The 18,302-nt window shown below is 49.0% G+C and overlaps 1 protein-coding gene across 3 annotated transcripts in view; it reads right to left on the bottom strand.

The window, feature by feature from the left end:
- Positions 1-18,302, bottom strand: part of KIAA0232 (KIAA0232 ortholog) — a 73,420-nt gene that overhangs the window by 34,515 nt on the left and 20,603 nt on the right. For all 3 annotated transcript variants that reach the window (XM_055138335.1, XM_055138336.1, XM_055138337.1), the window contains exon 2: positions 7,258-7,755. In XM_055138335.1, the coding sequence (XP_054994310.1) occupies positions 7,258-7,488 (231 nt within the window). In that variant the 5' untranslated portion in view covers positions 7,489-7,755. The remainder of the gene's footprint in view (positions 1-7,257; positions 7,756-18,302) is intronic.

The following is an 18,302-nucleotide window of genomic DNA, read 5'->3' on the forward strand; positions in this document are numbered from 1 at the left end:
AGGATCTCGCTAGGTCACGCTCAGCCTATGTGGGAGGCGTGAAGCTTACCACCCACCCACCTAAAGACCAGCACTGCAGTTCCCCACTGCGATGCGTGACAGCCCTGCCTTCAAGCTAGCCCTGGCTCCCCCTCATTTCTTCTCCCTGCTCACTGCCCTGTTAATGCTGATTAATAAAAGGGATTCCATGTAGATCATCTTTAAAAAAATGGTTTTTCTGATTTTTTGCTTCTGAGCCATACCTGGTGGTCCTCAGAGCTTACTTCTGGTTCTGTGCTCAGGAATCACTCCTCATGGTGCTCGGGGATCAAACCCAGGTGAGCTGTGTGCTAGGCAAGTGCACTATCCACCATACTATATTACAGTCAAGAAAATACATTTGTACAAAAAAAAACCTCCAATGCTATATGGGTTATGATTTTAAGTGAACATAGCTGCTCAAAGGTATTTACAGAATCCAGCTTATACACCTAAGTCAAAGCTAGGCAAAGGTTCACAACTGAATGACGTACACTGGTGGGCTCTGGGGGCTGGAGACAGAGTACAGCAGGCAGGGCACTTGCCTTATCTGTGGTCGGCCCGGGTTCCATCCCCAGCACCCCGTATGGTTCCCTGCCAGGTGCGATCCCTGAGCACAGAACCAGGAGTTAGCCCTGAGAATATGCAGTATGTCCCCGAAACAAAGAAATCAAAGAGTTTCAGATGCAGCATTCCTTTGCGCTGTGCTGCTGGGGAGATGCTGTACTGCAGCCTGACCACTGTGGGGTCTGTGTGGGCAGAGATCTTGCTTCTGGTGTGGACTTCTGAAAGAATGAGCATAAAAAGCAACCTAAATTACTTGACATATTATAAATTTGGCTTGCCTTTATAATTTTAAGAGGAACTCATTAACAAACGTTACCCAATCTGGAGCGAAAGCTCGCAGAGTGCATCCAAGCTACACCATCTGCATTCTGCACCTTCCACGAACATGGGAAGGCGCCTCACGGCCCCGCTCTGGCTTCCTAGGCGGCGTAAACGCATACTCCCATGTGGCTCCCAACAGGAATCTAGTCTGAGAAAGGCTGCAAATGTCACACAGCAGGTGTGACATCTCCCAGTGCCAGCACAGCACTCGGGAGGGAGCTGGAGGAACAGCAGGGACCCTGGGGTCTTCCTGGTGCTCGCAGAGCGTCTGAGGCCTCACCAGACACCAGGAGTTTGAAACTGCCTGCACACATGTGTCCTGTCACTGACTAATGTCACAGAGTGCATTTAATGAACAGGACTGGCCTGATGAGGCTGGAAAGAATGAGCCTAAGAAAGGGTCCCAGGGAAGGATAGGGAGCGCCGAGGACTGCTTCAGGCACTGAATGTCCCCTGCTCCAGTAGCTGGGGGCCCCCAGAGCAGGGCCTGTATCAGCACTGACCCTCAGGCTGCGCAGTACAGTCAGTACCACCAGGAGTGGTCCCTAGCACCTAGCACTGCTAGCACCCCGCCCTCCGCCCCCGAAAGGAGGGTTCAAGATACTATTTTGCTTTCTGCTAGATTTTTGTCTTCTATGCTGTCTAGTTGGAAAGTCCATTAGACATAACCATAAACAGACTTATGCCAAGGATGGACTCCGTAAACCCAATAAGATCAAAATGATCTCTCCGAGTTACAGAGCTGGAGCCCGAAACAACTGTAACATGCCCAAGGAAGGTAGGGCCGAGACACTTCTCAGACAAAGGCCTCATCGCAGGTGCTTTTCCACCATAGCTGCGAGGTGATGTGAGGCGAGCACTCCGGCTCTGACTCTCCGCAGCCTGCTATCAAAAAGGAAACGGGAAGCTGGGGGCCGAGAAAGAACACAACCTTCTGAACAGCTGCCGGCGGTGACGTCTGTGCGCGCCGGGTTCCGCCCCTGCCACCCACCTTCCCTTCAGAGCCTGAGGAACGAGCCAGGCTGTGTCTGTCAGTAGGAATACCCACCCCGCGGGCTCTGTCCCTCTGGCCACGGGGACGGGCTAAGGGAGAGGCTCGCAACCAATCAAGCAGGCTCAGCAAAGCAGGAGAGAAGAGGGTGCCAGGGAATATTCGCAGTGTCGTGTGCAAGCAGCGATGGTGGGGGCGGCAGGGAGCCGACAGGCTGCAGAACTCTGAATGGAGAGAGGCGGGGGCCAGCCCTGCTTCCGGAGTCTCAGTCACAGGCACCTCCCCTCCACCCCCTAAGTCAGTTCAGGCCAAACCTCTGGCTGTTCATGAATGGAAAAGTTCAGACTCGAGGAAAGGCCTCAGCAACAATCCCCCCCTCACCTCCGAGGCGTGCGTGCAGGCTGTGTCCAGCCCGGCTGCCTGCAGTGTCCAGCCGGCTGACCCACCCTGCTGCATGCCATTCTGAACTGCTGGTTAAATATAGCCGGGCTTGTTGTCTCTGGGACCAAAATAGCAAACGCCCGCACAGACTATCAGCTTCTCAGGCCTGTTTCCTGTGCACACTGCTCCTTCACGTGACCGAGGCTCTCCCCTTCCTTCAGGCTGCAGTCCCCACTGCCCCGTGCCCCGCGCAGAGCCCATGCTATGGAGAGCCAGAGCAGCTCGGGTTCCTCTCAGGGACAGTCTCCTCGGCTCCCGGTGCCTGCCAGCGTCATGCGCAACACTCACACGTTGAGTCAAGAGCAGAAACGCGTACTTGGGAAACGCATCACGCAGGATGGAAGACGGTCTAGCACTGAGGTGCAGGCCTGGCATGCGCCTGGCAGGGTTCTATCTGCAGTGCCACATGCAGCCTTAAAGGGTCCTGAGTCCCCAGCACTGCCCCCCTCAGCCCCTGCCTCCAAGCACTGCCTGGGAATAGCGCATTGTTTCAGGACCCGGAGTTCAACCCCCAGCACTGCTGCTCCAACACTGACCTGTCAGGATTTCCGGGAATGGCCCTGGGCCCTCAGCACTCCAGGGGGGCGGGGAGTAACACCCCCCCCCTCCAACGATCAAGTTCTATTCAAAGTATCCTATTTCCCATAAATACTTTACCGGGCCAACTCTCTTAGGCTGGTCCCATACGGAGTCGGAGGACATGCAATGGTCTCCATCATCATGACTGCCCCCCCCCGCCCGCGGCTCCCTTTCCACACACTGGACTGCCAGGCCCAGTAAATGAGCGTGTCTGAAAGGCAGGGCGCCACCAGGGCTGGAGGCTGGGTGAGTCTCTGCGGCAGATCCTGCAGAGAGGGATGCTGCCTGCACCCCTGAGCTCCTGGGGACCGGGCCCAGGCATGGTGCACGTGGGCCTCAACGAGCATGCAGTACTGGGGTTATTCGGATCAAACCAAAGGACAAAGGAGGTACACTTGTCCAATGGTGGAATCTGCGCAAGGAAAAAATTCAATTAAGAGATTTCAAATAAACTGCAACCGGCAATAATCCAAACAGGGTAGGACTGGCGGCAAGGCCAAGACACAGACTGACGGAGGGGAGGGGAAAGCCCTGGCCTGCAAGATTAATGGGTCTCATCCAAGAGTGCCCAGACCATTCAACAACTGCACGCAGAGCTGAAGAGTGCCTGTCCGCAGTTCTCAGTGACACTCATCAGGAGGGATCGGGCCAGGCATGGCGAAACCGTCTCCAGTGGCTAGTGCCGCAGAGGAGGGCCGCACAGCTCAGCGGGGAGACCTGCCAGGAGAGCAGCAGGCCCACATCAATGCCCCCTGCTGTGCATGGAAACGAGGGGCCCATGGGGAAGCCGGGCACATCACTGCAAAGCAAGCTGACTCAGCGTGATGCAGTGAAAGGAAGGACACTCCACGAACACCTGAACAGTGATCTCCAAACGGGGCTGGGCCAGAGTCCACATCAAGAAGCCGGACTCGAGCCCCAGCACCATCAGAGTCCCCCAAGAGACAGAGAGGAGTAGGTCCTGTGCACCACTGGGTGTGCCCCCTGCCCCACAACGTCAGGCACCCCAAGGAAAGCTGAAAAGCTACTCCAGACGGAAGGTGAGAGATGCACAGGACGTCAGCATGATCTCAGACTCGAAACGGGGTGACAAAGGTGGCCACAAAGGGCATCATGTGGATAGGCAGTAAAACTCGGCCTTTATTTAATAACAAATGGCTGGTGTTCATTTTCCTGAATTTAATTTACTATAATTTTGCTACCTAAAGTTTAAAGGTAAACTTTTAATAAAGAATTCTTTTAATAAAGAATTCTACAGTAGAAATATGACCAGGTTTTGAAGACAATGTTGTTTTTACTGGGAATGATCAGAAAAAGCCTTTACAGGGAAAGACAAGCAGGGCTGGAAGGCCAGAGAGGGGGCCTTGTTCATCCTGATGCCCCTCGAACACTGACCCAAGGGTGACAACAGTGCCAAAGGAAAAAGGGGGCTTTGGGGCTGGAACCACCCTATCACACCAGAACAGGCAAGCTTAGCGATGCCACAACCCTTCTAAACCCTAGAGCCAAATGTAAGTAGGTAATTCAGCCGTGCCAGAGACCGGGGTCTAATCTGCCTAACCTCCTACCCATTAGATCCTAGACAACTAAGACCAAATTCTTGTATAGAAATCTGTTCCTGAAACCAAGATCTCTAAGTGTGTTTGCACTAAGACTCGGAAATGAGACAGAGTTAACATGGCAGGTAAGGCCGAAGCAAAGGCCTTAAAATTGGCAATTTCCAAAAAGAGGTCTGACTACTTCAAAGACTGGAGAGTGGCAAGGACGTGAAGACACAGACACGAAGGGGCTGGGTGGCCTCCCACTCAGGACCAAGCACTGGAGGGTGAACCCGACCCAGGAAAGAGGTGTGCACCGAGGCAGGCAGGGACAGGCTCCAGACATGGAAGGAAGCGGAGGCTCCATTTCCTCCCCGCCTCTCTGGGCGGGGCCCTCTCCTCCCACAGGCGCCGTCTAGCTGGACTCCCCCAAGCAGCTGAGACTGGGCCTGGGGCTGCCCAGACTTTGGGGAAAGGTATCTGAGAGCCTTTTCTTTCCCTGCGGCTTCTCTCAGGAACTCCAGACATGTGCTCTTTCCACTCACCTTTATCTGTCCTGTGTCACACATCAAGACAAACCAGAACTTTACAGGGAGGCTCAAACACAGCTAATACGATACCTCAATCCCGAGAGCTAACGACCATTGGAGGAATTCACAAACAAGTCTCATCAGCGACGCAGTCAAGCACAATCCCCACAGCACGCCTCAGTTTCACTCCTTTCATAAAGTTCAGTCGCATCCAGCTCACTGATCCTTTCTGCTAATGAATTAAGTGTTGATAAAATATTCTAGGCTGGTTAACACACAATTCTAAGAAACAACACTTATTCAGATCCTTCATAAAAAAGGATTCATTTTTGGGGCTGGAGGAATAGCACAGCGAGTAGGGCGTTTGCCTTGCATGCGGCCGACCCAGGTTCGAATCCCAGCATCCAATATGGTCCCCTAAGCACTGCCAGGGGGTGATTCCTGAGTGCAGAGCCAGGAGTAACCCCTGTGCATCGCTGGGTGTGACCGAAAAAAAAAAAAGCAAAAAAAATAAATAAATAAAGGATTCATTCTTGGGGCTGGAGCGATAGCACAGCGGGTAGGGCGTTTGCCTTGCACACAGCCAACCAGGTTCAATTCCCAGCATCCCATATGGTCCTCCTTAGCACCACCAGGAGTAATTCCTGAGTGCATAAGCCAGGTACCCCTGTGCATCGCCAGGTGTGACCCAAAGCAAAAAAAAAAAAAAAAGCTAAAAAAAAAAAAAAAGGATTCATTCTCTATGAGAAATGCGTTACTTGGGGAGGAGAGAGGGGGTAAAGAAATACCCTTGGGGCTGAAGTGATGGCACAAGGGGGAAGGCTTTTGCTTGGCACGCAGCAGGCCCAGGTTCTATCCCCATCACTCCATATGGTTGCCGGAGAAGGAAGGAAGGAGGGAGTGAAGGAGGGAGGGAGGGAGGGAGGGAGGGAGGGAGGAAGGAAGGGAGGAAGGAAGGAAGGAAGGAAGGAAGGAAGGAAGGAAGGAAGGAAGGAAGGAAGGAAGGAAGGAAGGAAGGAAGGAAACCTTGCTAGTTTCTTGAAAAAGAAATTTTTCCAAGTTTGTATATTTCACACTCTACTTATATGCATTTTGCGTCTTCAGCAACAAGATGAAAAATAACAGAGCCTTGGTTAAGAAAATTATACAGGAGCTGGAGCGATAGCACAGCAGGTAAGGCATTTGCCTCGCGCACGGCAGACCCAGGTTCGATTCCCAGCATCCCACATGGTCCCCCAAGTACCGCCAGGAGTTATCCCTGAGTGCAGAGCCAGGAGTTAACCCCTGTACATCGCAGGGTGTGATCCCAAAAAGCAAAAAAAAAAAAAAAAGAAAAGAAAAGAAAATTATACAAAGTATCGGCCATCCAAGTAACACATTTTCCTATGAAGTCAACCCCTCAAAATCTGGCCTAACTGCGGAGGCCAGAGTTAGCACCTGGAAATAGGGGCGCCGCAGCTGTGTCCAGCTACCAAGGGTGAGAAAACACACACACTGTCCAAGTGGGCTGGGACAGGCTCGGCAGTCCCTGAAAGCCACAGGATTTAGCTTATGAGGCATAAAGGAGCAAAAGCAATTTCTTCCTTCATATGTCCTGCACTCAGTGTTAGTAACCACCACCAGCCACATAACTCTCCCTGGCGGGTGAAATCTGTGCCCAGAGCTCATTTCCTTCCCCTGCCACAGACTCTTCCAAGGTCTCACTTTCAGGAACAACTCTTAGACGGTGAGACTCAAGTGGTTTCCTCCCCACCCCCCATGAAAACTAACTTTAGTTGCCTTCTCACTGTGAATTTAACACATCCCAGTCAAGAAAAATGTACGGGGACTGAATTCCACCACGATGTAAGATCACTTACAGCAAAGTCATGTGCTTCTTTTAAGTTTGCTGACTGGCAACAGAAACTTTCAGTTCAACATCACCTCTTACAGACAAATATTAAACTCTGCAATGTAAATAAGCATAAGAGACACCGTGAACAAAATGACTAGTCATTCTGTGTGATCTGCCTGAAGAGCAGAAGACAATATTCCGGATCAGTGCCATTCACGGTGGCAGGGGTTGACCACGACTAGTGCCCCCATAGGAGCAGGACCGAGAGTCGAAGGAGAAGAGCACTGAGTACCAAAGGAGAACAACTGCGCTGCAGGCATGTGGCGCCGCCTAGTCTCACCCCTAGGTTAAGGGGAGGGCCCTGTGCTAAAACGTGAGAGGAACACAGACGTGCATCCTGAGGCGGAGCTCCCACAAATCTTGGCAACAGGGACCCACCTGTTCCTGTAGGTCGTAGTCATAGCTGTCGTGCAGCAGAAGACTGAGGACGTAGCGAGTATAGATCATGGCATCAATGCCACATTTCTCTAGCTCCTGTCCCAGCCAGGTCTGCACTGGGCCCAAAGCATGAAGCAGAGACATCTCAGAAACAGGTCTGGAGCCGGGAGAGGAGCCTGGGGAGCCTCCAGATGGTGAACCATCCACAGCGACAGTGCAGACAGGGCGCATGGACTCAGGTTGCCGACATCCTTAGAGCGTGGGGCATTGTTTGCAGCTGATGTTCTGGTGGTCTCAGAAGAGGATTTTTCACTCCAGTCAAGCAGAGGGCCGCCTGACATCTAGGATCTGCATTGATTTTGCTGTTAATCAGCCATCTCGAACAGAACTTCCCTCTTCAGGCACGGCCGATGAATCAACATCCTGAGAGTGACACACGCAGATGTGATATTCTACTTAAATTTCACATTGAGGCCAAATGTAAGTCTCCGGCAGAACCTGCAAGGAGAGAGAGGAAAAGGTCCATGTCAGGTACAGAGAGAAGTTACTGATCTCCTGGTGATTTTGTTATTTGGAGAGGAGGGCTGGGCATCACACCAGCAGTGCTCAGGCACTTTTCCTGGGTCTGAACTCAAAAGTAACCCCTGGAAGTGCTCCAAAGAACCACATGTGGTGCTGGGGATCAAAGTAGCGTCAGCAAGATGCCTTAATCCCTGGTTTATTTCCCCAGACCTTAATTACATGTTTCTGACAAAATACCTTGAAAGAGACAATTTGCTTTTGAAATAACCACTGTTGTGAGGTCAGGAGTGGAAAATTAAATACAATCATGTTTCTTGTACATTACATGAATGACATACTATCTACTTGAAGATTACAACAAATAGCTGTCGATACCAATAATATATCCAAATGGTCTAAACCAGTATTCCTCAGCCTCCGACTGTGGCCCCCTTCCAACCATGTGGCCCCATGTCCTAGCACCTTAATCTCATCCTATGGGCCCCCATTCATGCCATTTTCACTTGTGCATCCCCCCTCCCAAATCCTGGGGGCCCAGAGGATGGCCATGGTTGGGAAAGGCTGGTCTAAACTAAAGAGCCAACCTAAACTCAAATGATAAACTAGATTTAAAAACAGGAAGATAAAATATGCTGCTGATTTAAAGAAAAACAATTACATTAAATTTTTATAAGGGTACAGACACAAAAGGATGAAGCACACACATCATACCACTGAAAAGAAGGCTGGCATGTCAAATCTAAATCTGAACAATTTTCCAGAGCAAATTTTGGAAGCAGTTGGAAGTGAGTGAAGTAAAACCCACCAAGTTAGAGGAAACAATTGTACTGAGAGTATATTTATTTATTTTATTTTATTTTATTTGCTTTTTTTGGGTCACACCCGGCGATGCACAGGAGTTACTCCTGGCTCTTCACTCAGGAATCACTCCTGGCAGTGCTCAGGGGACCATATGGGATGCTGGGATTCGAACCCGGGTCGGCCGCGTGCAAGGCAAATGCCCTACCCGCTGTGCTATCGCTCCAGCCCCTGAGAATATGTTTAAAAAGACCTCAGGCCAAAGTGGCCGTATACTGGGCAGTCTCGGGCCGGGGCCGGTGCCGGCTCGAGCTCCGCCGAGATTCGACCCGGGTGGCCATGCCTTTGCACAGCCGCTTTGCTGCTGAACAACCAGGATCCAGAGCCTGCTATATGACTTGGGGTCCCAGCGAGTGCTTGCAGCCATGTCTCCAGACTGTGAACTAAGCTTTTGCTCCATGCTGCTCCAGGAAGGGAAATGATTCAATTTCCAACTTAAATCTCCCTGGACTTAATTACTAAAATACAGAAATCCTAAACTGCAGTAGCAGCCGCACGACTTTATATCTCTTCATTCTCATCAGTGGAAAACTAATTGTCAAATGTTTCCCTGTCAATAGGGCTGTATTCTTGGGGGATAAATTCCAACAAGAATAGTGAGTTCTGTGTTGAAACTCCAACAACAATAGTGAGTTTTGTGTTGAAATATGGAATGTAATCAAGGTAAAGAGAAAAGGAAGTGAAATTTATCAGTTATGCAGGGGGGGTTGGGGGCGGTGGAAGGTATACTGGGTTTTTTTTTTTTTTTTTTTTGGTGGTGCAATATGGGCACTGGTGAAAGGACGGGTGTTTGAGCATTGTATAACTGAGACATAAGCCTGAGAACTTTGTAACTTTCCACATAGTGATTCAATAAAAAAAAAAAAAAAAAAGTGGCCGTATAGCCGTAAGGTACTTGCCTTGCATCGGAAAATGCCCTGATCAAATCCCTGGCACCACACATTGTCCCTGACCATTGCCAGGGGTCACTGCTGAGCATAGAGCCAGAAAGAGCCCCTCAGCACTACTTGGTGTGGATGAAACAACAAAACTTTTTTGGGTTTTTTTTTTTTTTTTTTTTTTTTTGCTTTTTGGGTCATACCTGGCAATGCACAGAGGTTACTCCTAGCTCTGCACTCAGGAATCACCCCTGGCGTGCTCAGGGGACCATATGGGATGCTGGAAATCAAACCCGGGTCAGCCGCGTGCAAGGCAAATGCCCTACCCGCTGTGCTATAGCTCCAGCCCCGAAACAACAAAATTTAAAAAAATCAATTACCTCAGTTTTCACCTGAAAGTAACTAGAAAATGATGGGCAAATAACAACTAAACAGATAGGGGAGAAAAAATTAAATCAGAATAGAAAGCAATGAAACCAAACATTTAAAGTAAAACAATAAAAACTGGTTCTTCTAGACAACAAAACTGACAAACCTCTCTAGCCAGGCTGTTCATGAGAGAGAAAAATCACAACAGCAAAAGGGCAGTAAGATCACTTCAGAGTCTAAAAGTACAAGAAGGAAAATGAGAAAATATTAGAAAAGTTTTACAACCAATAAATTAAATAACAGGTAAAATGGAAAGGGGCTGGAGTGATAGCACAGCGGGTAGGGCGTTTGCCTTGCACACAGCCGACCCGGGTTCAATTCCCAGCACCCCATGTGGTCCCCTGAGCATGGCCAGGGGTAATTCCTGAGTGCAGAGCCAGGAGTGACCCCTTAGCATCGCTGGGTGTGACCCAAAAAGCAAAACAAAACAAAACAAAAAAAAACAGGTAAAATGGAAAAACTCCTTGAAAACACAAATTATCAAGTTCACGAAAGAGAAGGAATACATCTGTATCTATGAAAGTAAAATTACAGTTCAAAACTTTCCCACAAATATATCTCTAGGCAAATATATCTCTAGGCGTTAAAGGAGAATTCCGCCTAATATTTCTTTAATAATTGTGTAGAATTATACTAAATCCATACAAACTTTTCCCAAAAGTTAAAGGGGGAAGGAATACTGATTGAAATATGTAAAGAGCCCAGCATCATCCTGAGAGCAAAACCAGAACAAGAAATCACAACAAACTCCATGCTGTGGGGCAGTGGGGGGTGTGAGGGGGGTGGGGGGCAGAGGAGGAGGGCACAGCCAGTCGGTCTCGGCTGCTTCTGCTGTTGGACAGGCTGTGTGCTGCATGAAACTCCATCATGAACAGGGCTGGGGATCAAGGGGCCCACAGAGAAGGGGGAAGACTTGCTTTAGTTGGGTCAGGGGCTCCTCTGGCTCTGTACTCAGTGGACATGCAGAGCCAGGGACTGGCCAAGGTCAGCCCAGGAGGATCAAGTGCCTCAGCCCCTGTGCTCCGTTTAGCATTTCTTTCCCTTTTATTGGGCAGTGCTCAGGACTCACTGCTGCAGGACTCAAACCTGGCTGGCTGCATGGAGGGCAAACATTCTGTTACATTTACCTAGCCAAATACAGAATTCTATTACCAAAAAGAGATTACATGTTTCTTTAGACATGGGAGCCATTCAACAAGCAGATGAGAGAGGAGAAAGATACATAAAGGCAAAAACCCCAAAACCACATAGGCCCTTATCAAAGCTAAACAAAATTTTATCTTCATTTCTTCTATAACTTGTTCAACAGCTGATTCTGTGTAGCATAAATATAATTGCACACTGATTATACTTTCTTACTCTCGCTACATAGTACAGACTGCAGAGGACCAAGAAAATGAAAGAAAATGAGTAAAGCTGTGAAGAGCATCAGGAGTCTCAGACAGAGCATCCCTGGCTGTCTGCCTCACCCTCGCTCAGGCCTCGTCGGTCTGCAGTCCCTGGGAGGACCAACACTGTCACCACAAGGGACGGACACTCTCCCTCTCGTTCTGAACATGCTCACCGTGTGGTCTGAACAATGAAGGGATATGATAAGCACAGGCAAAGGCACTTCTTCACCTGGCAAGTTCAGCAACACAGTAGGCAAACACCCAATTTTAACTCAACTTTACATTCATTCCAATGCAAAATCTAGTCAGCATGATGTTAAATTTCATTTTACTTTGAATAAAGTCTCCGAAATTTTTCTCAAGCACTACTGTGTATGGACAGACTTCTGTTTTGTTTTCAGCAATCCTGTCTCCCGATGTTTATGCTGAGAAAAGAACCTTCAAATCAACTTGAGTACCTTCTTCCCATACACATTTATCCAAATCATCCTGAAGACTGAGTTATATAACTAACTATTAGGCTTAGGTATATACAAAGCCCCGTGTTCAATTTCTAGACCCCACATAAATAATAAAATTTAAAAGAATTCTAAAACCTCATTGAATACTGTTTCACTGCATAATCACTGCACCTGTTTTAAGTAATACCAGTACAATTGCTCCCCACCCCAGTCAGATAACAGTCTCATTCCACATTTTTGCAAAGAAGAAAGAAAGAATGAAAGAAAGAAAATAAGGAAGAAAGAAAGAAAGAAAGAAAGAAAGAAAGAAAGAAAGAAAGAAAGAAAGAAAGAAAGAAAGAAAGAAAAAGAAAAAGAAAGGGCATAAAATGTACGATTCTTCAGACAATGACACAATAACACCAATGTGAATTACAATTTTCACAATTTTCTCTTACTGAACTATTTTTGATAATTCCACTTACCATTTTGCTGTAACAAGCAATGGAAAATAAGTTATTTTGTGCCTGCCAGGGCAGGTGGCTGTGGGGTGGCTGGACACTGGGAACAATGGTGGGAGGAAGGTCCCACTGGTGGTGGGATTGGTGGTGGAACACTGAGTGCCCAAAACAAGTGGATTATGAACAACTTTGTAAACCATGGTATTTAAATAAAGCTGGTGGGTAGACATGACATCCAACATCTGTATAGTGAAATGTGATGCTTCTGAAAGAACCCACAATAATACACTCATTTTAGAATTCCTTTGGTCTTTTTCACTTTTTTACTTTTGAGGGGCAGAAGGGTTGGGAGCAACACCCAGCAGTGCTCAGGGGACCAAATATAATGCTGGGGATCAAACCAGCACACCCACCCTGTGCTCACTCTGGACCTCTGCAGGTCTGTGGCGACGAACACACACACACATCTTCTCAGCAGCTCCCGGGACGGAGAGGAGCCGGCGGGCTTGAGCAGGCTGACACAGCCCAACAGCTAGGCTTTGCGCTTCCTTCCTCCCCTGGACCACTGCCCTCCAGGGACCTGCTCTCAGTCGCTCTCTCGTTGGGAGGACCAACCACACAAACCACACCCCCTCCAATTGTTTCTTTTGCTGAATTTTACAGATTCCTTCACAAATAATGATTATTTGAGTTAGTAATTATGCGGGCTGGAGCGATAGCACAGCGGTTGGGCTTTCGCCTTTCACGTGGCCGACCCAAGTTCAATTCCTCCGCCCCTCTCGGAGAGCCCGGCAAGCTACCCATGCGTATTGGATATGTCAAAAACAGTAACAAAAAGTCTCTCAATGAGAGACATTACTGGTGCCCGCTCGAACAAATCTATGAGCAACAGGATGACAGTAATTATGCGAGAGGCCTTGTAGAACAACAAAATTGACAGCACAGCAGGTAGGGTGTTTGCCTTACACGCGGCTGACCCGGGTTCGATTCCTCCGTCCCTCTCGTAGAGCCCGGCAAGCTACCAAGAGTATCTAGCCAGCCCAGCAAAGCCTGGCAAGCTCCCCGTGGCGTATTCGATATGCCAACAGTAACAACAAATTTCACAATGGAGATGCTACTGGTGCCCGCTCGAGCAAATCGATGAACAATGGGACGACAGTGCAGACAGTGCAGACTACTTCACTATCCTTTAAAAACAGACAAAATTTGCCAGGTGTGGCCAAAACCCAAAAGATAAACAAATGAAATTATTGTCATTTAGACTGATTCAATTCCGTTTAGCTCACTGCAAATTCAGTTGTGACTGCCAAGACTCCCAAGTGGTGAGGCACCGGGGAGGCAAGAGAAACCTCAGACACTGCTGAGCTCCTCATCTCCTCTGGAGAAGGTGGTCCCTGCAGCCTCCAACACTGAGGCACGCAACCCCTGGTGAGTCGGACACATCGGCACACACCAGACCCGCCCTGTTGCCCAGTGCACACTCCCCAGCCACCCTTAAAGAATGAGCTGGGTGGAGAGAGGACAGCAGGGAGATAGCTTGATCCCAGTGCCTGATCCCCACTGGGAGGGATCCTAGCACAGAGCCAGGCTTAAGTGCTGAGCACCACCCGGCGTGGCCTACAAACAGAGCAAAAGATGGTCTGGTGGTCAAGGAAAACCATCTTCCAAGACTGGACTGACGCTGGAGACCTGGAGATGCTGACCGTGGCGCATGTCACTGGGAGCCCAGCAGGGAAAGTGGCCACGGGAAAGAAGAGGGCTCTACCAGGACCCCCCCCAACCCAAGTCGCCCTGGAGCTCCCGGAGACGGGGCTTCAGGTCCCTGCCATATTTCAGATCAGACCTAAAGCTGTCCAGGGAGGAAGCTGACCCCGCTGGTCCTAGGACTGCAGCCTGCAGGCCAGTGAGTCCACAGGCTGTCAGAGGGGCACACCTTACTTATGCCCCAGTGGTTCCCACAGAGGAAATGGGAGCAGGTCAGATCTTGGCATGACGTAACAAAGTTCTAAGTAACAGTCTGCATTTGAGGCTGGTGGTAACACCACCTACATTCTGGGGCAGAAGTAGTGTCTCTTGAGAGTAAGAGATTATCTAGGGTTCAATTTCTCTGTTGCGCAGAAACATGGCCAACTGAACTGAAACATGGCCAACTGAACTGAAACATAGATGCTTTCCCTTTGTTTGGTGTATATGTAATTAATGTGCAATAATAAATAGATGGTGAACATTTGTAGGTTTGCTCAAAAACATTTTTTCTGCAAAAGTACATCTGAGGCAGTATGTAACTATTCCCTAGAGTGTGTTCTAGATTTGCTGGTGCTAGAGCACCACTGGTGATGAGTGGCAAGTGGGGAGTGGACAGCTGTAAACCAAAGGTCAAAGGAGCAGTTCTGCACAGGAAGGCCAAGACCCGACGGTGCTTTCTCTGGTCAAGCTGCCAAGTTTATTGTTTGCCCTAGGAGGGGGGCTGGGGCCATACCCAGTGGAACCAGCAGGACTCAGGGAGCCATACGTGAGCCAGGGATGGAGCCAGGATCGACCAAAAGCAAGGCAAGTGTCTTAACCCCTGTACTCGCTCCCTCTGGCCCTTATCATAAACGCTTTTGTTACAAAAGTTCCTTAATTTTTTTTTCTATTTGAGGGTGGGGGGTGGGAGGTGGGGGCCACACTGCTCTTCTATATTCTGCTTGCCTTGCATCCTGACTGATGACCCTACGTCAAATCTCTGGTAACAGAGTTCTATCTATGGTCCCTTGGACACCACCAGGGGTCACCCCTGAGTACTGAGCCTCTGAGCACTGCTGGGCTCAGAACTCCAGAAAAATATTCTGAATTTAAAAGAGAAGAAGTCACTTTTTAAATTTTTTTTTTTTTTTTTTGCTTTTCTGGGTCACACCTGACGATGCTCAGGGGTCCTTCCTGGCTTTGCACTCAGGAGTTACTCCTGATGGTGCTTGGGGGACTGACTATATGGGATGCCAAGGATCAAACCCAGGTCAGCCATGTGTAAGACAAACGCCCTCCCTGCTATATTATCACTATGGTCCCAAGAGAAGAAATCACTTTTAGAGACCAAAAAAAAAAAACCCTACATATCAGTTCCTTGGTAACCCCAGCCATTACTGCAGCTTCTCAACAGCTAGGCACTGCTGACAAATATAGAATCTCCAATTCTCCAGCAAATGACAGTGTTCACCTAAACAAAGAACCCTAAGCTCAGGGCTGGAGCAATAGTACAGCGGGTAGGGCGTTTGCCTTTCACTCGGCCGACCCAGGTTCGATTCCCAGCATCCCATAGGGTCCCCTGAGCACCGCCAGGGGTAATTCCTGAGTGCAGAGCCAGGAGTGACTCCTGTGCATCGCCAGGTGTGACCCAAAAAGCAAAAGAAGAAAAAAAAAAAAAAAGAACCCTGAGCTCTTTTCCACTCCTGTGCCTGTAATCCGCAACCAGAAGGGGAGACCCTAATGCCAGCTCTTTCCAGAAACTGGGAAAACTGGGAGAATATCTACCTTTATGTTGGAAAAGTCTCAAATTTCAACAAGTCAAATTTCCTTACAGAAGAATGGAGCCACTGCAGGTTCTGTGACCAAGTCAGACCATAAGTAAGAGCAAGCATGGCTGAGGGTCACCAAGGAAGCAAAGGACATGGACAAAGAAGGACCGGGGTGAGGCAAAACCAGGACAGGAAGGTTAGTCACAAAGGTTTTGCTTCTGCTGCAGAAACAGACAAGCCTCGGATGGCAAGACAACACAAAGCTTTCGATCTGGCTCATGCCGCAGGCCCAGCCCTAAATGGCAGGTAATCTCAGCAGTCAGTCCAGGACACAGAATGCCAGGGTGGACGCCCCCCAGCTCTGCCGGCCCGGGAGGCAGAGGTCTGTGCTCAGGGTACATAGACACTCAGCAGGGCTGCAGGGAGCACCCAGCACCCCCACCGCAGCTGACACCTGGGCTCAGCACCCCTCAGGACTGAAACAGTTCCCTTGGCCAGTCTACAGTGTGGACTGTGGAAGCAGCAATCAGTGAACTCGGGGCACTGGAGGAACAGCTGAGGGAAGAGCATCCCAAGATCAAGGGCAGCATCGTCGTGCAAGCCCACTCCTGTCCCAGCTGTCAACAGCATCGGGTGACAGGCTTCGGCCCCAGCTCTGAGGGCCTGAGGGCATGCTGAGGCCCTGAGCAGGGATCCAAAACAGAGTATCACTGTATCACTGTCATCTCCTTGTTCATCGATTTACTCGAGCGGGCACCAGTAACATCTCTATTACACTCAGCCGAGATTTTTTTTTTTTTTTTTGCTTTTTGGGTCACACCCGGCGATGCACAGGGGTTACTCCTGGCTCTGCACTCAGGAATTACCCCTGGCCGTGCTCAGGGGACCATATGGGATGCTGGGATTTGAACCCGGGTCGGGTGCGTGCAAGGCAAACGCCCTGCCCGCTGTGCTATCTCTCCAGCCCCTCAGCCGAGATTTTTATCAGCCTCTCCTTACTCGTCTTTCCCAACGACTGGAGACTCTTTCGGGGTCAGGGGAATGAGACCTATCATTACTGGTTTTGGCATACAGAATACGCCACGTGTAGTTTGCCAGGCTCTGCCCATGTGGGCGGGATACTCTCAGTAGCTTGCCAGGCTCTCTGAGAGGTATGTATGTGTGTACACATACATACATATATCACATACATATATGCACCTACATATATACACATACACATATATCACTGTATCAAGTTCTACAGAGTATGCCGGCTTCTTCCCACACTGACAGAACAGAGCTACTGCAGGTCTTTCCATGCAAACACACAGTACTGCACTGAGATCAAAAGGTACCCTGGTAACTGGCCAGGTCATCAGGAAAGAACGGATTAGGGCATGTTCTCCAATGACAGCTGAAATAAATTCTCTATAAGAACATAAGAACAGGACTGTTCTAAAAAAATAATAATAATAAAAATAAATAAATAAATAAATAAATAATTTAAAAAAGGGAGCTGGAGCGATAGCATAGCGGGTAGGGCGTTTGCCTTGCACGCGGCCGACCCGGGTTCGAATTCCAGCATCCCATATGGTCCCCTGAGCACCGCCAGGAGTAATTCCTGAGTGCAAAGCCAGGAGTAACCCCTGTGCATCGCCGGGTGTGACCCAAAAAGCAAAAAAAAGAAAAAAAAAAAAGAACAGGACTGTTCTTATAGATAAAAAACTACTACTTGATGGTAGCAGGAGTAGTAAGATAGATCTTGATTACCTACAGATATATAACAAAGCTGGTTAATCTTTAAAGGGTAAGGAAGGCAAAGGAAGAATGAACTTTATAAAGTATAGATGAAAGGATCACACAGAATAGGAAGAACTAAAAAGACTTCCCTTCAAAAGCAAGAGAGGAAAAACTGTTAAGGGGCTGGAACAATAGCACAGCGGGGAGGGCGTTTGCCTCGCACGAGGCCTACCCAGGTTCGATTCCCAGAATCCCATATAGTCCCCTGAGCACTGCCAGGAGTTAATTCCTGAGTGCATGAGCCAAGAGTAACCCCTGTGCATCGCCAGGTGTGATCCAGAAAGAAAAAAAAAAAATTGAAAAAATAAAAAACCTGAGTGCTGAAAGTTCTGGCATATCTAATACACTACAGGTAGCTTGCCAGACTCTGCCGTGCGGGCGAGATACTCTCGGTAGCTTGCCGGGCTCTCCAAGAGGGGCGGAAGAATCGAACCCAGGTCAGCCGCATACAAAGCAAACGCTGTATAACAAGTCTCACAATAGAGACATTACTGGTGCCCACTCAAGCAAATCAATAAGCAATGGGATGACAGTGATACAGTGATACAGTTAAAAGTAGGTAAAGGGGGGGCTGGAGCAATAGCACAGCGGGTAGGGCATTTGCCTTGCACACGGCTGACCCGGGTTCGATTCCCAGCATCCTATATGGTCCCCTGAGCATGGCCAGGGATAATTCCTGAGTGCAGAGCCAGGAGTAACCCCTGTGCATTAGCGGGTGTTACCCAAAAAGGAAAAAGTAGGTAAAGGGATATACCTGATAACCTTTCAGAATTTGTGTTGCAAACCACAA

Source organism: Sorex araneus, chromosome 5, assembly GCF_027595985.1.
Source record: "Sorex araneus isolate mSorAra2 chromosome 5, mSorAra2.pri, whole genome shotgun sequence".
Taxonomy (NCBI): Eukaryota; Metazoa; Chordata; class Mammalia; order Eulipotyphla; family Soricidae; genus Sorex; species Sorex araneus.